The sequence below is a fragment of the Gastrolobium bilobum genome, unplaced genomic scaffold (assembly GCF_033153095.1).
Source record: "Gastrolobium bilobum isolate Gb01-03AN ecotype WA unplaced genomic scaffold, APGP_CSIRO_Gbil_v1 utg72023, whole genome shotgun sequence".
NCBI classification, from domain to species: Eukaryota; Viridiplantae; Streptophyta; class Magnoliopsida; order Fabales; family Fabaceae; genus Gastrolobium; species Gastrolobium bilobum.
The window spans coordinates 72,879-90,430 of record NW_026899951.1 but is presented as its reverse complement, the minus strand read 5'-3'; the positions used below and the strand labels follow the sequence as shown (position 1 = coordinate 90,430).

The window sequence follows — 17,552 nt, the reverse complement described above, 5'->3', positions numbered from 1 at the left end:
CACTGTGAATAACAACACCCAACTCATAGATGAAAACGAAGATGTGGAGAAATATTTACCCGGGTACACCACTTCCTACCCGGGTAAATAATTCAAACAATTTCTTAGGTGTCAAGAACAATACCCGGGTACACACCTCCTTACCCAGGTAGGCAAAAAATATCCAGGTAGGGAGGGGCCTACCCGGGTAGGCTTGGTGGTCAACGGTCAAACATGGACAAATTGATATTATATTTTTTGAAGGGGTTAAATTTTTAAAATAATTTATAATAAAGACCCATTTGATAATTAATTATTAATAAAAAATTATAATTCTCAAAAAGCCCACAAATGTATGTCTGTCAATATCTGTGTATCGTGGCCACCTTCGAAGTTCTCTTTTTTTGCTCCCCATCCGATGCCTCTAACTCCAATGTAACCTCGCCCCCATTTCTCTCTCTCATATCTCTGTGGTCTCTAGTCTAGGGGAGAAGAAACACAAATCAAGTAAGAAGTTTCATTAATTTTAATGGATTCTCCGTTGTCATTTCAAATCCCCTCGAATACCTTCCCTCACCAACCACCAGGCATTCCGATTTCCACACCCACTTCTGCAGCTGCTGGAGCTCCAACCCTAAACTTATTGGTGCCTAAACCCGAGCCTTTTGACGAATTCCTAGCGACAACACACGAGCCTCAGCCTCAGCCTCAGCCTCAACAACAAGAACCCGATTTGTACTCCGAGTTTGATCGGGTCTCCGAGCTCTTCCGGGTTGCCTTCGGCAAAACCTTGCAACAGCAGTTCGGAGTTGTCGAGGATGTTGTTGTTCCTGCGGAACCAATTTCGGACTTAAACCCGGACCCGAATTCTGTTGACCCGGTTGTTCGGGACCCGAACTCGCAAGCAATCGTTCCAATGCAGCAGCTGGAATCATCTGCGGGGGCGGGGGCGGGGGCGGTGGCCAGGCGGAGGCAGAACCGGAGGAAAGAGCTGGTGAGGATGATAGATCTGGGAATGAAGGATCAGATGCATTTCCGGGAGGAGGTGAGGAGGACGAGGATGATCTATGACTCGCTGCGCGTTTTGGCGACTGTGGAGGACGAGAAGAGAGCGGCCGCAGCGCCTACTGAGCCAGAGGATGACAATGGCAACAGACGACGGCGCGTGCGGGTGCGAGGTGACCTGACAGCGGCAGCAGCCATGAGGGAGCGTGGTTTGTGGCTGAACCGCGATAAGCGGATCGTTGGGGCAATTCCTGGAGTGTGCGTTGGAGATGTGTTCCTATTTAGGATGGAGTTGTGTGTGCTTGGTTTGCACGGTCAGATACAGGCTGGCATTGATTATCTTCCCAGTAGCATGAGCTCCAATGGGGAGCCAATAGCTACTAGTGTGATTGTCTCGGGTGGATATGAGGATGATATGGATAGTGGCGAGGTTATAATCTACACTGGTCATGGAGGTCAGGATAAGAATTCTAACAGGCAAGTGGCGCACCAGAAATTGGAGGGAGGAAACCTTGCATTGGAAAGGAGTATGAATTATGGGATTGAGGTGCGTGTTATTCGGGGGATGAGGTATGAGGGAAGTGCCTCCGCCGCAGGTAAGGTTTATGTCTACGATGGATTATATAGGATTGTTGATTGCTGGTTTGATGTGGGCAAATCTGGTTTTGGAGTTTATAAGTATAAGCTTTGGAGAATTGATGGGCAAGCCAAAATGGGTAGTGCTGTTCTTAGAAATGCTAGTGATATTAGAAAAAGTGGACCGGATTTCAAACCAATTCATTGTGTTTCTGTTGACCTTTCAAACAAGAAGGAGAATGTTTCTGTTCGTCTTTTCAATGACATAGATGACAATGAGGAACCTCTTTGTTTTGAGTATCTTCCAAGAACTACTTTTCCTCAGTTTGTGTTTCATCAAAGTGGAAAAGCTACTGGTTGTGATTGTGTAGATGGTTGTGCTGATGGCTGCTTTTGCTCTATGAAAAATGGAGGCGAGTTTCCTTATAATCAACATGGCTTTCTTGTGAGAGGGAAGCCTTTGATTTTTGAATGTGGCCCTTTCTGCAGCTGTCCTCCTCATTGTCGGAATCGAGTTACACAAAAGGGACTGAAAAATAGGTTGGAAGTGTTTAGGTCTAGGCAGACAGGGTGGGGAGTTAGGTCCTTGGACCTTATTCATGCTGGTGCTTTTATTTGTGAGTATACGGGGGTTGTTTTGACTAGGGAGCAAGCGCAAATTTTGACAATGAATGGTGACTCATTGGTATATCCTGATCGGTTTTCAGAAAGATGGGCAGAATGGGGGGATTTATCTCAGATATACTCTAATTATGTGCGTCCATCTTATCCATCAATTCCTCCTTTAGATTTTTTTCTGGATGTGTCAACAATGAGGAATGTTGCTTGCTATATGAGCCATAGTTCAACTCCAAATGTGTTGGTTCAGTTTGTTCTGTATGATCACAACAATTTGATGTTCCCTCACCTTATGCTGTTTGCAATGGAGAACATCCCTCCAATGAGAGAGCTCAGCCTTGATTATGGGGTTGCTGATGAGCAGACAGGCAAGCTCTCCATATGTAACTGAATGGTTTTGCAAGGTCCATTCACTTATAATATGCTGAAGCCGAGTTTTGGGCATGGTTAACTGAGGTAAAGCCGAGTCCTATCATTTAACTTGTTTGTTTTCACCATTATCTTCCATTTCATTACATTGTCCTCTTATGTGGCATTTTGTGCTGTCTCCTAGTTAAACTCTGTTGATATGATAATGATTTATAGGCTGAAAAGAATTGTGGTATTTCAGACACCCATGTGTAATTTGGATGATGGAAAATATTATAGCGAGGTTGATGATTGACTTCTTGTGCTTGAATATTTAATTGTAGTCTGCTTTTTATTTGGGTACATCGACTGACCCCAACTAGTTTGGGATAAAGGTAATATTGATGTTGATGTTGATGCTTTGCAAATAGTTATGGTTTCACTGATATACGAGCCTTTTATGTAGTTTGTGTTTGGTTTAGCTGATCAAATTTGTTTTGTTGGTATGTGCTCTCCATTTACATTCACCTATCTTTTATTGGTGCTATTTTACTGAACGTGTACTCTTACAACTTTTCTCTCATAATTAAATGCTCCCTTATTGAATTAATTCACTCTTTCAAGCCAGTTTCCTTACCTAATGATTTATGTTATTTATAGAGTCAGATCATTTAATGTGTCATGCATTACTCTATTTACGATTCATGTTAATGTCATTCTAATGTCTGTAATAGCTACTCCATTAATTTCAAACTGCCTCTAAAAACAGAGATTTTGTGCAGATTTGGTGGTCATTCTAGAGACTGTATTTAACCATTGAACTTTTTCCTTCTGTTAATTGCTTTTGAAGGCGACTACTCTGTACCCATCATTTTCCTTGTTAACAATACCTTTATTAGTTGTCAAACATTTATTGGTTGCCCGGTACTATAGTTGGTGGACTCTAAACATTTATTTTAAGATTCAGCAATCATAAACATTTGGTTACTATCAAGGGTATTGGAAATCAAAGAAAAAACCTGGGTGCAGCTGAAATTCCTCTTTGTCGAATACTAAGTCCAACTTTTACTTTGTACCCTTTACAGAAATAAAGTCAAGGGTTTGAAGAAATTTTTTGCCATAACAATGGGATATGTTTTAATTATTTACTTCTCTCATTTATTTTTCTTTTATCTCAAATTTTTTATATTTTATATTTTATTTTTGGAGTTCATCGACCGCCAACCCCAACTTATTTGGGATAAAGGTGACGTTAATATTGATGTTGAACTAAGGGATAGTTTTTAAATTTGCATTGACATAAAATGTTTCATGATGAGGGTGAGCCTTGGAGCAGCGGTAAGGTTGCTCCTTTTGACTGGCAGGTTATGGGTTTGAGTCTGGAAAACAGCATCTTTGTAAAAAATACAAGGGTAAGGCTGCGTACAATCAACCCTCATCTCTATCCTCACTAGTCATAGAGCTTTGTGCACTGGAATTTGCCCTTTATAAAATGTTTCATGATGAGCAAACTGTAAACCTGAAGTGATAAGTATGTGGTTCATCTAATTTTTCCTAAAAGTGCTTAAAATTTGTTTGTATGATAATTGGGTATGAAATATATGAGAAATTAATTAGTCTGGATGTTTGATCTGTCTTAACAGGCATTTGGATCTGAGTTTTTTTTTCTTTTCTCTTTTTTTGTAATCATACCCAAATACCTGATAAATGGGTTTCTAAGTAGTTAGGAAACTGGAATGACCACGTAGCTAGTACGTTACGGGATTTTATTTACTCAGTAAGGGTTCATGTCCCATCACGGAGGCACTGATCCTCTTTGTTTTATTTTCATAGAAGCAATTTTTTTATTTGAAGTTGTTAATGTTCTATTGGTATATAATCCACACACTACACTTGTGTTAGTGTGAATGTGTGCCGGCTGATAAAATCAAATATTGCAAAAATTGAAAAAATCATAATTCGTGTTTTGAAACATTTGAAATTGGGTATTTCACCGGTAATAGAATCTAATCTTATAATAGTTCTGATGACACTGACTTCTTTGCTTTCACAATAGCAGTTCTTTGTGGTGAAGAAGCAAATATGAATTGAACTAGTTTGAATTTTCTGTTTGTTATTTACTTTATATAGGATGTAATAGATGCTAGGAGCCGAATAACATATAATAGTGCTTATCCTAGTCCCTATTAGCTGAAGCCTGGATGCTTTGTTTGCCAAACATAAGATCATTTTTTTTAATACATAAAGAGGGCTACAGACCAAGATCATGTTTTCTTTAGTAACAGGTGGAACTATGTTTCTTTATGTAGAGAAATGAATCACATTTCTGTTTGATAAAAAACAAAAATAAAATTCACTATAAGAGTAGGGATCTGGATAACAGAGGATTGGAAGTGTTGGGAAATAAATCCCCTCTTCACCTTGTATAAATACTTGCTAGGAAAAAAAAAGTATTGCAAAACATATCCCATCAAATCAAATCGTGGAATACACCTTGTGTTTCAGTTTAATCAGCGTTACTCATTGTGTAAGATATGCCATCAATGGTAAAACTCAAAATTTATTTAGCTGACAACATTTTATTGCTGTGACTTATGGAAGCAAGAATTATCTATCCCTAAACTTGTTTATTCATAAAGTTTAAAATATCTTTTAGCTGGATAGTGGGTAATTAATATTTATATCAACTATGCTTTCCACTAGTTGTTGGGGTTGGTTTAATTCATGTGTGGCATGTGTTTCTTAATTAGTAACAGATGAATATGTTCTACATTCTTGATTGAGTATTTTCCATCTTGCTGATCTTTTCAGCTTGTGCTTCATCATAAAAGGGATATTGATAATTTGGTGTAATGTGATAAATTATAGATAATGAATGAATTTTTCTTTTGTAGTTGATGGAACCCAAAAAAAGGAAATAAGATTGGCTGTAAACAGCCTTACAGAAATGTAAGAAAACACTACTCAGAGGACCTCTCCTCCCAAATCCCTTTCCCACTGTTTACAATAAATTTTCCCATGCCAACACCCCACATTCCTACGGATTATATATCCCACCCTCCACCAATTTGTTAGACAGTTTATCTCTCCTCTAGCTGATTCCTAATGGCCGGAGCCCACTGTCCTAGCCCATAATTCCAGAACTACAGCAATACAGTAAATACACTTTTAAAAAGGAAATTAAGAAACAAACTACCCGTCTCGATCTTCCCTGATACACCCAGCTACAGAGGCAACCCACCTAGCCTCAATAGCATAACCTCCATGTTCACTCTTACTTTTTGCCTACCTCCTCAACCGTTTCCCCCTCTTTTATCTGCCCACCCTCCACTGCTCCTTCCATTCCTTTTCCCAAATCATCCTCTCCATTCATGGCTTGCCACGTGGCATTCTATATAACCAACTCTCTACCTTTCTCATGACGTGTACCACATTGAATATTCCCCTCCTGTCCTTGTGCTGATTTACCTTTTCTTTTATACACTTTCTTATAAGGCTCCAATTCTGTAGGCCCATCAATACCCCCTCCCTCAATTATCACCTTGGCCCCAAGGGGAAAGGATGGGAACTGTTCTTGAATAATATGCATTAATTCCCATGTGCACTCACAATCTGGAAGGCCCTCCCATTGTATCAACAGCTCCACTTGACCATTCATCAATTTTCTTGCCTTTAAAACCTTGGGAGGAGTCACCGTCAATTCCAGTTCCTCAGATAAGCAACTTGGTAAATCCACCACTGGTGTTGACCATTGACGTTTGTACTGCTTTCTTTAATTGTGATACATGAAAAGTGGGATGCACCTTTGAATATGAAGGCAGCTCTAACTTATAAGCTATTGGTCCCACGCGTTCTACTATCTCAAAGGGATCGTAAAATCTTGGACTGAGCTTCTAATCTTGGACTGAGCTTCTGGTTTATTCTCTTAGCCAAGGATCTCAGTTTATAAGGCTGGATCTTTAAAAACACTTTGTCTCTCACAGAAAATTCCACCTCTCTTCTCTTTTTGTCAGCATGTATTTTCATCCTCTCCTGGGCTAGATGCAGATTGTTTTTCAAATCATTCAGGATTTTATTTCTTGCTTGCAACCACTGTTGCCACTGGTGTATCTCCTACTTCTAGGTGTAAAATGGGAGGCGGATCCCTTCCATAAAGGGCCTTGAATGGAGTCATCTGAATTGATCGATTATAAGACGAATTAAACCAGAATTCGGCTCACAGTGTCCATTGGGATGACCATTGATGAAACAACACAAGTAAGTTTCTAGTGTTTGATTGATGACTTCAGTTTGGCCATCTGTCTGCAGATGGTTGCCAAACTGAACCTCAATTTTGTGCCTGCTAATTTAAACGTCTCCCAAAACTTGCTCATAAAGACCCTGTCTCCATCTGATATAATGGATTTAGGAAATCCATGTAATCGTACAATCTCCTTAATGAAAGCAGCAGAACATCCTGAGCATAGAAAGGATGTTTTGTCTAAAGCTTTTAGTAGTCATGTTCTTCATACACACCTGTCTAAAGCTTCCTTAAATTCCTTTCGGAAATATGCTGTGTTTGTTTTGTAGCAAAGGTTCACTACTTGCTTTTGACATACTTTTATCATTCATTCCCTCTTTCTCTTTGATTTTCAAATGGAAAAAATGCTTACTCGGTGCACTCAAGCCTTTTTTTTAAAAATAAAAAAATTTAGTAGTCAATTTAATGGTATAAAATGATATATGTTGTTAGTGTGAATGTGTGTGAGTTGGATAACAAATTTTATAAAACAAAGAGGATTGATAGGTTATTAGTGTGTGTTGAGATGCTAGTAAATGTAATTATCTTTGTCTAAATCGATATCATTGTTATAAAAGGATGAAATTGACTTTCTCAGGCAACAGTTTTGAAATTGTTTTTATAGATTGCTCGAACAGTTAGTTCCATTATCAGCAGCAGATTCTATTTTGTATTAACCAAAAATACCAGATTTAGAAAAATCACAAAGCTTTAATACAGAATCACCTGTTTAATGTTATTAGGCATGTTTATTATTTAATGTTTTATTCTATGAACTGAAATTACTTTTAGTTAATATTTTATTTTTATTTTTTTATCTCTAGCATAATTTCCAATTTGCTAGGTATGCCTTTATGCTACAAGATATGCAATTTAACATGTAACCAAAATTTACCCGAGTTGTTAGACATCAAGGTCTTCCATAGTATAATGTGTATTAGGGTTCATGATAAAAAGATTAGATTGGTATCAATTAATCCAAATTGGTATCAATGAGGAAAAGCATTTATTATCCTTACCGTTTTAGTATTTCAAATCTTTATTATACAGCCCAAATGGCTAAAGGCAATAAACACGAAGAAAGTTATTTCCTTCCAATAAATCTCTAATTCTCTTCTCGCTTTCTCCTAATCAATCGCTTATTCTTGCTTCTCTCTCCCTTCTTTGTCTTCTCTCTCTGCAATTCTACCAACTATAAAATTACCCTTAATAAATGATGTTTTCCATTGACTCCAGTCTTCACCATGCCAACAACATATTCTCAAGTCAAGAGCACCAGGATCGATTGCAAGTGGTTGAACAACTAGCAAGGGTAACAACCGCTGTGGTTGAATAGTTACCCAAGGATTTCCTGGACTCTAAAGCCAAAGAACTTATAGTATAAAGCCTCACGACATTATTGGACAAACTTGGCCAGCGCCTCTATTCCACTCTCCGCCAAGAGCTACCAACACAACCACAATTGGCAACTGATCTAGCTTCCGGCATCCTCGACAATGTTTTGCACAATCCCGAACCTTTGAACGCGACGCCATCACGTAGACATACCCTCCGACTCACGTTCTTGTGTTTCTCCTTAGGTGACTCGACCGTTTAGCTTTTCAACACAAAAGTACTATTTTCATTATTAGAACACACTTACAGGATCATCTACTACAAAATGTGATGCATCTCGATGCACTTGCGGCCATTTGGTACCAAAGGTCTGGTGGTTGATAACCCCTTGCTCAATTGAGAGGCATTTGTTCGTGCCATCTGTTGTGCCGCTTTTGTCCCTTTGAGTATAAGGATCCTACCACTCTCATTTTAAGCTTTCTAAGCCTAGCTCCATCCTAGTTACCAAGCTGCCTTTAAAAATCTCACTAACCAGGTTATTGTCACAGGAGCATTTACGCATCTGATTCATCTCCACAACTTATTTATCTCCATCTTGCAACTACGAGTGCACGTGGCAATCATAGCTCATCGTCCTGTGTACTTGCATGATGCATTCATGTTGGCACACATGTATATTTCTCAACTTAGTGAGCCGCACCTCAATACAATGTCATTTCATCCGCCGCCCTCAGCAGCAACAAGCGCGGAAGCCCCAGCCACCACCCAATCCCTGGTCATATAGCGCGATCAACGTGATAAAAGTCTATGCTACAACTGTGATGAGAAATTCGTATGCTGGCATCGATGCAAAATGATGCCAAAGTTCGATCCGTTTATATTTGGAGGGTGTTTCCTCCATAGAGGACTACAGTACCACCCGAGTCTATTGAATCGGATCCTTCTGACCCATTCACGAGCCACCTCTCAACCTGAGGACAAGCCCCATCTCGATGGGGGAAGGAATGTTGGGAACCAAGGTCTTCGTGTAGTATCAATTAGCATTTATTAGCATCCATTAATTAAATTATTAGATTGTTATTGATTAATCCTGATTGGTATCAATCAGGACTAGCATTTACTCTCTTCGTCCTGATTGAGTGTCTCTCTCTCTCTGCAATGCTGCCAAAGATTCATAATTGCCCTTAACACCAGTCAACAGAGATGGCCAAGTTAGGGTGGAACAAGAACAGAACTAAAATAATTAAAAGTGCGATTTTTCCCTTTTATGAATTTCGTTTTCATCATTAGCAAACATTATTGTTCATTTGCCTTGATTTTGCATTGTATCATTCATATGTATAATTTGTGTCACCATGAAAAATAGTAGCATTCTTGCTCAGATGAAATGACAATATTAAATATATTGTTCTTTTGATTCAAGTTAGTACTTGGAACAATGACCAATGTGCCACGTTTTTGGCATTAATATATCAAACTGCCACGCGAACAGTAAAATTTACCAAACTGCACGCATTGATTTCGTGACACGTGGCACATTTTCGCAGAAAAAGTTGATTGGACAAAGTTCGCTACCAGGGGTAGCGAACTTGGTGCACTACGTGCACAATCTCGTTGCTCGATCAGAATTAATGTACCAATCACAATAAAAAATAGAAAACGAAGGAAAATGACTATTTAATTAATGTACCAATCACCAATCACAATTAGCGTATCAATGAGATTAACGTTTGATTGTACCAATCACAATAAATGTACCAATCACCAATCACTTCGGAGGGCCATAACTTCTGATTCAGATATCCAAATCAGATATTTTTTATTTTAGTTCACACAACTTTTCGAGATCTACTCAATGACATCTCATTTGGCATATTTTATCTCTCACTAACATCGTTCGAATTTGTAATAATGGTATCACAAATAATTAATATACCAATCACCAATCACAATTAATGTACCAATCAAAATTAATTGTGATTGGTACATTAATTGTGATCAAAATTAATTGTGATTGGTGATTGATACATTAATTGTGATTGGTACATTAATTGTGATTAGTACATTAATTAAATAGTCATTTTCCTTCGTTTTCTTTTTTTGATTGTGATTGGTACATTAATTACGATCAGGCAACAAGTACACGAAGTTCGCTACCCCTGGTAGCGAACTTTGTTCAGTCAACTTTTTCTGCGGAAATGTGCCACGTGTCACGAAATCATTGGCTACCAAGTTTGCTACTTGTGGCAGTCAGTTTTTCCAGCAAAGTGTGTCACGTGTCAAGAAATCATTGGCTACCAAGTTCGCTATCAGTGGTGGCGAATTTCAACGCGTGACAGTCTGGTAAATTTTACTGTTCGCGTGGCAGTTTGGTATATTAATGCCAAAGGCGTGGCACATTGGTCACTGTTCCTTAGTACTTAGTAATGATAAAAGAGACTATCAATCAATGTTATTGAATTTTGTATTTGCTTTTCCTCCTCTAATGAAACAGAGACCTCTCTACTCTAGCATTCTGTATCTGACTATTCTGTGTATTCGATAAGTGCATTTCCTATTATGTGAAGTATTAAGTTTGATGTCGTATGCCGTTCAAGACTTCTGAGGTGGGTAACTCATTTCTCTCGGGTGTATTTTCAATCACCGTTAAGTTGTATTTTCTGTTGCAGGGTAATTTTTTGGAAATTTATGGATTACTTTTTCTGCAACTCTTCATAGATTTTCTTTTAGATTTATGTAAGTGCTAGAGAATATACCTTGGGTCTGGGGTAGTTGCATTTTCCAAGGTAGCTAAGTTAGTATAACATATATGTCTACAAGTTAAATTCTCATTTTCCCCTCAAATTCCTACATTAAATGGTGTTTGAGATTAAGTTTTTTAAGTTAACCATATTTTGGTTATGTCTACCTATGTGTACATAACTAGTGAATAAGTTCTAAATTCTGCTCTACTGAATTGTGTTCTACTGAATGACAGTAATTCTGAACACCGGATCATTTATTTTCATATCTTTTTAGTTTGCTTCAATCATAGTAGTCAAAATCACGAGTTTGGTTGGGATCGTGTATGATCCCATGCATTTTGCCTCATCAACAAGTTGGATTGTTTGCAAAATCTTTGTCGACAAGGATCGTTATGGATTGCAGTGTAAAATTGCAAAAACAGTGGGATAGCATTATCTCACCGTGCCGGACAACCCATTTTGCTCCGAATGAATTGGACACATGGCAGAAGCAAAGGTGCTTCTAGGGGGAGTCATTTTGTCGTTTATGCAAAGCAGAATGTCAATGTTGTTGTTTATGAATATTCTGGGTCGTTTCTCTTGCTCTCCTGAAAAGCGTGGTCTCTCTTGCATGCTTTCATGGTAGTGCTGGTGCAAGTGCACCATCGTTGGACACGATTCACAAAATGAGAGAGAAAGAGAATTTGAATTTACGAATCCAAAATATAACTTCCAAATAGACCTTCTTGAAGTGTTATTTATTAGTTGTTGGATTTCATCCTGCCCCTTTTATTATCAGTGTTCCAGTTGATGTGGTAACAGCCGGCTTGCTCCTGCCAAGCTGGATCTCTGCTTTTATACAATAACCAGAGCCTTTTTCCACTTTGTGGGGATCAGTGCTTTTATACATATTAAAATAATTAATGATTGATGATATTACATATATTCACAAATATTGCTGTGGAGCTGTAGGAGGAGAGGCCAACATATAAATTAATTGTTGGCTCAAATCATGGTCTGAATTTTTATTTTTATTTTTATTTTTCTTTGTTTAGTGGAACAGCTTACATTATGGTCTAGTTAATTAAAAATTTCTTATGCAAAAAGTATGAGGTGCGCAGTTTATATATAACTGATTCTCTAGTGCTTTCTGGATTTACTGATGCAGGGGCAAAGCACTTTTCTTTTTTTTGTTGGTTGTTTCCTTATTTTCCTTTCTGTTTGTTTTTAACGTGGTTCTTGGTATTGTATCTAGTAGCCACGTGGCTAGCAAGCGTCTTTTTAATGTCTTAAGTTGATGAGTTTAAGTTGGGCTTTTACTTTGCGATGGGCTTAGTAATATATACCTAGCTAATTGGTTTTGATATTCTTTTGCAGACTTGCCATGATTTTCAGGTTTCAACCTCACCAAATTTCTTGGAGCTGTGGAACTGCTTGCTATATAAACTCTTATATCCGGGTATCCAAAATCACTTAATAGCTATTATATTATCCTGGTTTCTTGTTGGTTAGTTCATAACATTTTCAGTGTGGTGATGAAGATCAGGGATTGGAGTTCCATGTGTGCTTAAACTGTTAAACTTGAACACTTCTGTAATTATTCTCTAATTTGCTGATGTCATGTTTGTCCATTCATACTCTTGGGCGAAGCATTTGCAAGTCTTATCACCATGTTGTTTAAGCAAGTAGCTCGGATGTATTGACTTTTCCTTTGTATATAATGTAAGTTACAAATTGTACAGGGATGATAATATGGCCGGCAATAATTGATAAAATGCTGCATTGTAGTTAAGTTTAGAAGCAAATGAGTAGACATCTGAAAATCCAGATCTTTCAAAGACTTCAGGTTTTTTGCCAATCGAATTTGCTGTAGATATATAGTTCTGATTTTTGTTTATTTTTTTGTTGATACTGACAGGTCACTTTTTGATGCACTTAGATGGCTTCAGGGACCCCTTGTATATTAAATACCTTATATTAGCTTGAAGTGCGTTTAGCCGTTTAAACTGGATTGGTTTGGGTTATAGCCTCTTACGGCTCTTGTAAGATGATGCCTAATTGCATGATTTGCTTATGAAAAACTTACGATGAAATGAACAAATTGATTGTTCTAGAGGACACTAGTTTTTGCAGAACACCTCTAAACCTATGATGCATTGGTTCTCCTAATTAGTTGTCATACCCATACCGGGTACTTATTCAGTACTGGTACTTGTAAGGTAGACATGGTTACTTAATACTCGTCCACTGGACTACAAATCAGTCTGTGCATAACACCAAGTTTTGTTGCTAAGTTGTATAGTTTGTTACTAAATGAAACAAACTGCTATTTCGTTCCCTTCAAAACTTGTGCTTTCTTCATATTTGTTTGCTACTTTAGTTAGAACATTATGAAACTGTATTCACATTATGATTTTATTACTGTATTATTTATGTTTTTGTATTATATATTATCCTGTACCCGTATCTTAGTTTAAGTAATTTTGTCGTATCCCCGACCAATATCAGCAGTTCTATCCGTATAAATGCAGCACAGCTCTCAATAGAAGGCATAAAAGGATATAAATCATTGGCAGCAGTCATGGCACCTAATTTTGAATATTTGTTTTCGGTCCTTATTCTGTGACACGGGCAACAATGCCTTTACTGGAAGTTTAACTATCTTTCATCTTCCATATTGACAAGTTATAATTGCAATTTGCAAGCAGTCAAGGAGGGAGATATATGCAGCGGCCTTTTATTCTTTAGGGCATGTTTGGTGTGATGTATAAGGCCTGATAGTATAAGCTTATATTATACGTTATGACATTTTTAGTTATTTGGTGTGACCATCGTATAGTATAAGTTCATATAGCAGAATCCCTTTATATATTTTTGATGTATAACTTAATCAGGCTTAGGAGAATAGGATTAAGTCTGACAAGGGGTTGATGAAAGTAGAATTGGCCTTGAAGGCCGTAGCATGTGAGAGGGAAAAATAAAAATTTTCCGCAAGCGGAATACACATGCATGTCAAGATACATACTTTAAGACGTATGTCATACCTTGTTCGTGAAAACTCAAGATGATCAAGGTAGGTCTGAAGGGTTCAGACCCTCTAACGTTGATCCACACCACCCGCGTCTAGATACAGGAACTCCTTCCAGTAAAGCCTCCGATTGATCACCACAATAAGGCTTGCTATGCGCTCAATGTGTGATGAAATGAGACTATGTAAAAGTGTTTAGAAGAGTGAAGTTTTCAGAGACAAAACCTCACAAAAGTGGCGCAGGAATAAAGAGAGAATGACTTAGGCTTTTCACAAAACCCTAGGAGGAACTTATATGCTATTAGGCGCACAAAAAGTGATCAAGAGAGTCATGATGCAATCAGATTTTTAATCCTCAAAATCCCTTCAAAAGGGCGCACCAACAAGGAGAAATAAGAGGATTTGTTGCAAATCAAATCTTATCAAATCTTGCCAACAACATCCTATCATATCTTTATGATATTAGGTTCAAAGCCTAATCAAATATGTGATCATAAATCATCATATAATCAGCTATATGGTGCGCCCCATATAGCCTAAATAATGACCAGATACATTTGAGTAGCTGCATTCAAACTTGAATCAAATCACTCAAATATTCTCCCAACAAATTGTATCTTCTGGAGCTGATTCTGATGACTAACCAACAGCCAAATCAGCGCCCCAAATCTTCTTAGATTATGTCCAAAAGATTTCCTCTTGATATGTTCCAACAAGATCTCATCTTATCCTTTTGTTATGAAACAACTTTTCATAGCCAATTCAAATTCGAATTTCAAACATTTGAATTCAAACTTTCAAACACTTAAATTTTAAATTCAAATTCAAAATTCTAAATTCAAAATTCAAAATTCAAATTTCAAAATTCAAAATTCAAAATTCAAATTCAAAATTTAAACATTTGATAATTAATTTAACTAATTAAATTAATTAGTAATGTTTTGAACTATCCAAGCCCATTATTTGATCTATGCGCCCTCCACCCCTATCTGTGGAGTTCCAAACTACTTCTTGGGCTAATAACAATTGTTAGGCCCAATACCTTTAATGCTAGAGCATCTAGACAATTAGGTGTTAGTGTGTGACCCATTAGGTCCAACATAGCCACTGACATAAATGAGCTTGGGCCCAATAAGCCCACAACCCATCTAATGACAACACAGAGCACTAGCAATGCTTTGTTGCCCCAGAACTAGTTAGATTAATGAATTGATCATCCTATTACACATATTTGGTTGCCGTATATATTTCCTTTCGTCTCGGTTACCTTCCCATAAAACCTAGGGTAAGGAAGCGTATCAACCCCTGCGGTTTAGGGTAAGCTTTATTCGAAATAGGGAATCTTCAATTTACAGACTCTAAAGGCAGATCATCTCATGATCTCTTTTACTATGCATAGATTCTCGAGTCCCTATAAATGTCATCCCGATTTCTCCGATTTACAGATAACCTAATCTCTCACAGAGATTTGACGAATTCCTTCAGCTTATCACCCTAGCCCTGTGTTCTTTCAGGACAAGCCCAACAGTATACCTATGAGTCTCCATGTTTCAGGCAGACGAGGTGCACAATCAAAGCATGCCTTCTAGAACACAGTTTAGGTAATAACTTCTGGTCTTAGGAAAGACATACCCAAATATAAAGAGACTACTCTAATGATACTCTCTGTGAGAGTTCCTCATAGAGTCTCTTTGTGGGTCTGTTCAGTGCGAGTTATACCCTTATAGGTCCACCCACGACTTTAGCTAAGACATCTCCATATCTGTAGCTCATGAGGTCTTTACCTTGCATCCGAATACAAGTAGATAAGTCGTGCTAGTCTTACTCGAGATCACTGATCCCCATTCTCAGTGTCTCTAGACTAGGAACATAAAATTAGGAATAAACATCCAGTATCCTTGAATCCTCATGATCGTGATCTCATCACAGATACTTAAGAGATACCTATTTTATTCCAAGGGGTTTATCCAGTTACTCATATATAATATTAACAGTAATATCGAGACAAAATATGAAACAGGATAAAGAATGCTTTTATTTATTTGCGACAATACAAAGTCCACTTATGTCCTAATCTAATCAAAAGATTGTCTCTAGGACATCCATATACTAACAAGCTCTCACTTGGCCTAGAGCCAATCAGACCTAAGTCGTATACCCAAAGGCTCATAATGACTATCACGTTTTCTCTGAGAAACAGCCTTTGTCAGAGAATTGGCTAGGTTATCATCTGTGGGAACATAATCCATCTTTACATCCATCTTATCAATGATTACTCTAATCAGGTGATATCTGTGGAGCACGTGTTTAGATCTTTGATGAGAGCTAGGTTCCTTTGACTGCGCAATGGCTCTAGTGCTTTTGTAAAGCAACTGTATGGGCTCATCTACGCTTGGAACCACCTTTAGTTCAGATATGAACTTCTTGATCCACACGACCTCCTTAGCCGCTTCTGAAGCAGCTATGTATTCAGCTTCTGTCGTTGAATCTGCTGTTGTCTCCTGCTTGGAACTCTTCCAAGATACTGTCCCACCATTTAAGGTGAACACGAACACTGATTGTGACTTACAGTCATCTTTGTCACTCTGAAAGCTGGCATCAGTGAACCCTTTTACTGAAAGCTCATCAACCCCACCATAGACCAGAAACGCATCCTTAGTCTTCTTAAGTACTTAAGGATGGTCTTGACTGCTGTCCAGTGACCCTCTCCAGGGTCAGACTGGTATCTGCTCGTAATGCTTAAAGCATATGAGACATCTGGTCTCGTACATATCATGGCATACATGATGGATCCAATAGCCGAAGCGTATGGAATTCCACTCATGCGATCATTCTCAGGCTGTGACTTAGGACACATAGCCTTTGAAAGATGTACCCCATGACTGACGGGAAGAAAACCCCTTTTCGACCCTTCCATGCTAATCCTCTTTAGCATCTTGTCAACATACGTGGATTGAGATAAACCCAGCAGCCTATTGGATCTATCTCTATAGATCTTTATACCAAGTATAAAGGCTGCTTCTCCCATATCCTTCATGGTGAAGCCTTTTGAAAGCCACTCTTTCGTTATTTGTAATGTGGGGATGTCATTTCCTATTAACAATATGTCATCTACATAAAGTACTAGGAAGACGACATTACTCCCACTAACCTTCTTATAAACACAAAGTTCATCCTCGTTCTTGATAAAATCGTTACTCTTAACGACTTCATCAAAACGAATATTCCAACTCCTTGATGCTTGCTTTAGCCCATATATCGACCTTTGAAGTTTGCATACCATATGCTCCTGATCTTTGATTTCAAAGTCTTCAGGTTGTGTCATGTACACATCCTCCTTCAAGAAGGCAGTCTTGACATCCATTTGCCAAATTTCATAGTCGTGATATGCCTTTCAAAAAGGTGTTTCTTTTAAAACTTTCACAAAGAAAAGAAACAAAACCATGATCACATACAGACACATGAACATAGCAATCACATTAACATGTTCATAAAATAAAAACTTTAACGATTTAAAGCATAGTATTTCGAAATCCATATGCTATGATTCAAGTTTTAATTCTTTAAAGAATTTTGACCGTAAAGAACAAGTTTTTACAAACAAGGTACCATCACCCGCCGATGGTAAAGCAACCGGGCTCTGATACCACTTGAAAGAAAC

The 17,552-nt window shown here is 38.0% G+C and overlaps 1 protein-coding gene across 3 annotated transcripts; it reads left to right on the top strand.

The window, feature by feature from the left end:
• Positions 1 to 364: 364 nt before the first annotated feature.
• Positions 365 to 13,170, top strand: LOC133294345 (histone-lysine N-methyltransferase family member SUVH9-like). 3 transcript variants are annotated; one of them, XM_061492999.1, is made up of 3 exons: positions 365 to 2,634; positions 12,241 to 12,322; positions 12,410 to 13,170. In XM_061492999.1, exon 1 carries the CDS (start codon positions 509 to 511, stop codon positions 2,567 to 2,569), a length of 2,061 nt encoding a protein of 686 aa, XP_061348983.1. In that variant the 5' UTR covers positions 365 to 508; the 3' UTR covers positions 2,570 to 2,634; positions 12,241 to 12,322; positions 12,410 to 13,170. The 3 variants fall into 3 exon arrangements, with proteins under 3 accessions (XP_061348983.1, XP_061348982.1, XP_061348981.1); XM_061492998.1 differs by having other exon boundaries at positions 12,782 to 13,165; XM_061492997.1 differs by having other exon boundaries at positions 12,241 to 13,168.
• The last annotated feature ends 4,382 nt before the right edge of the window (positions 13,171 to 17,552 follow it).

What these genes read in the sequence shown, in the direction of transcription:
- LOC133294345 (XM_061492999.1), top strand. Translation starts at nt 509, where the DNA reads ATGGATTCTCCGTTGTCATTTCAAATCCCCTCGAATACCTTCCCTCAC.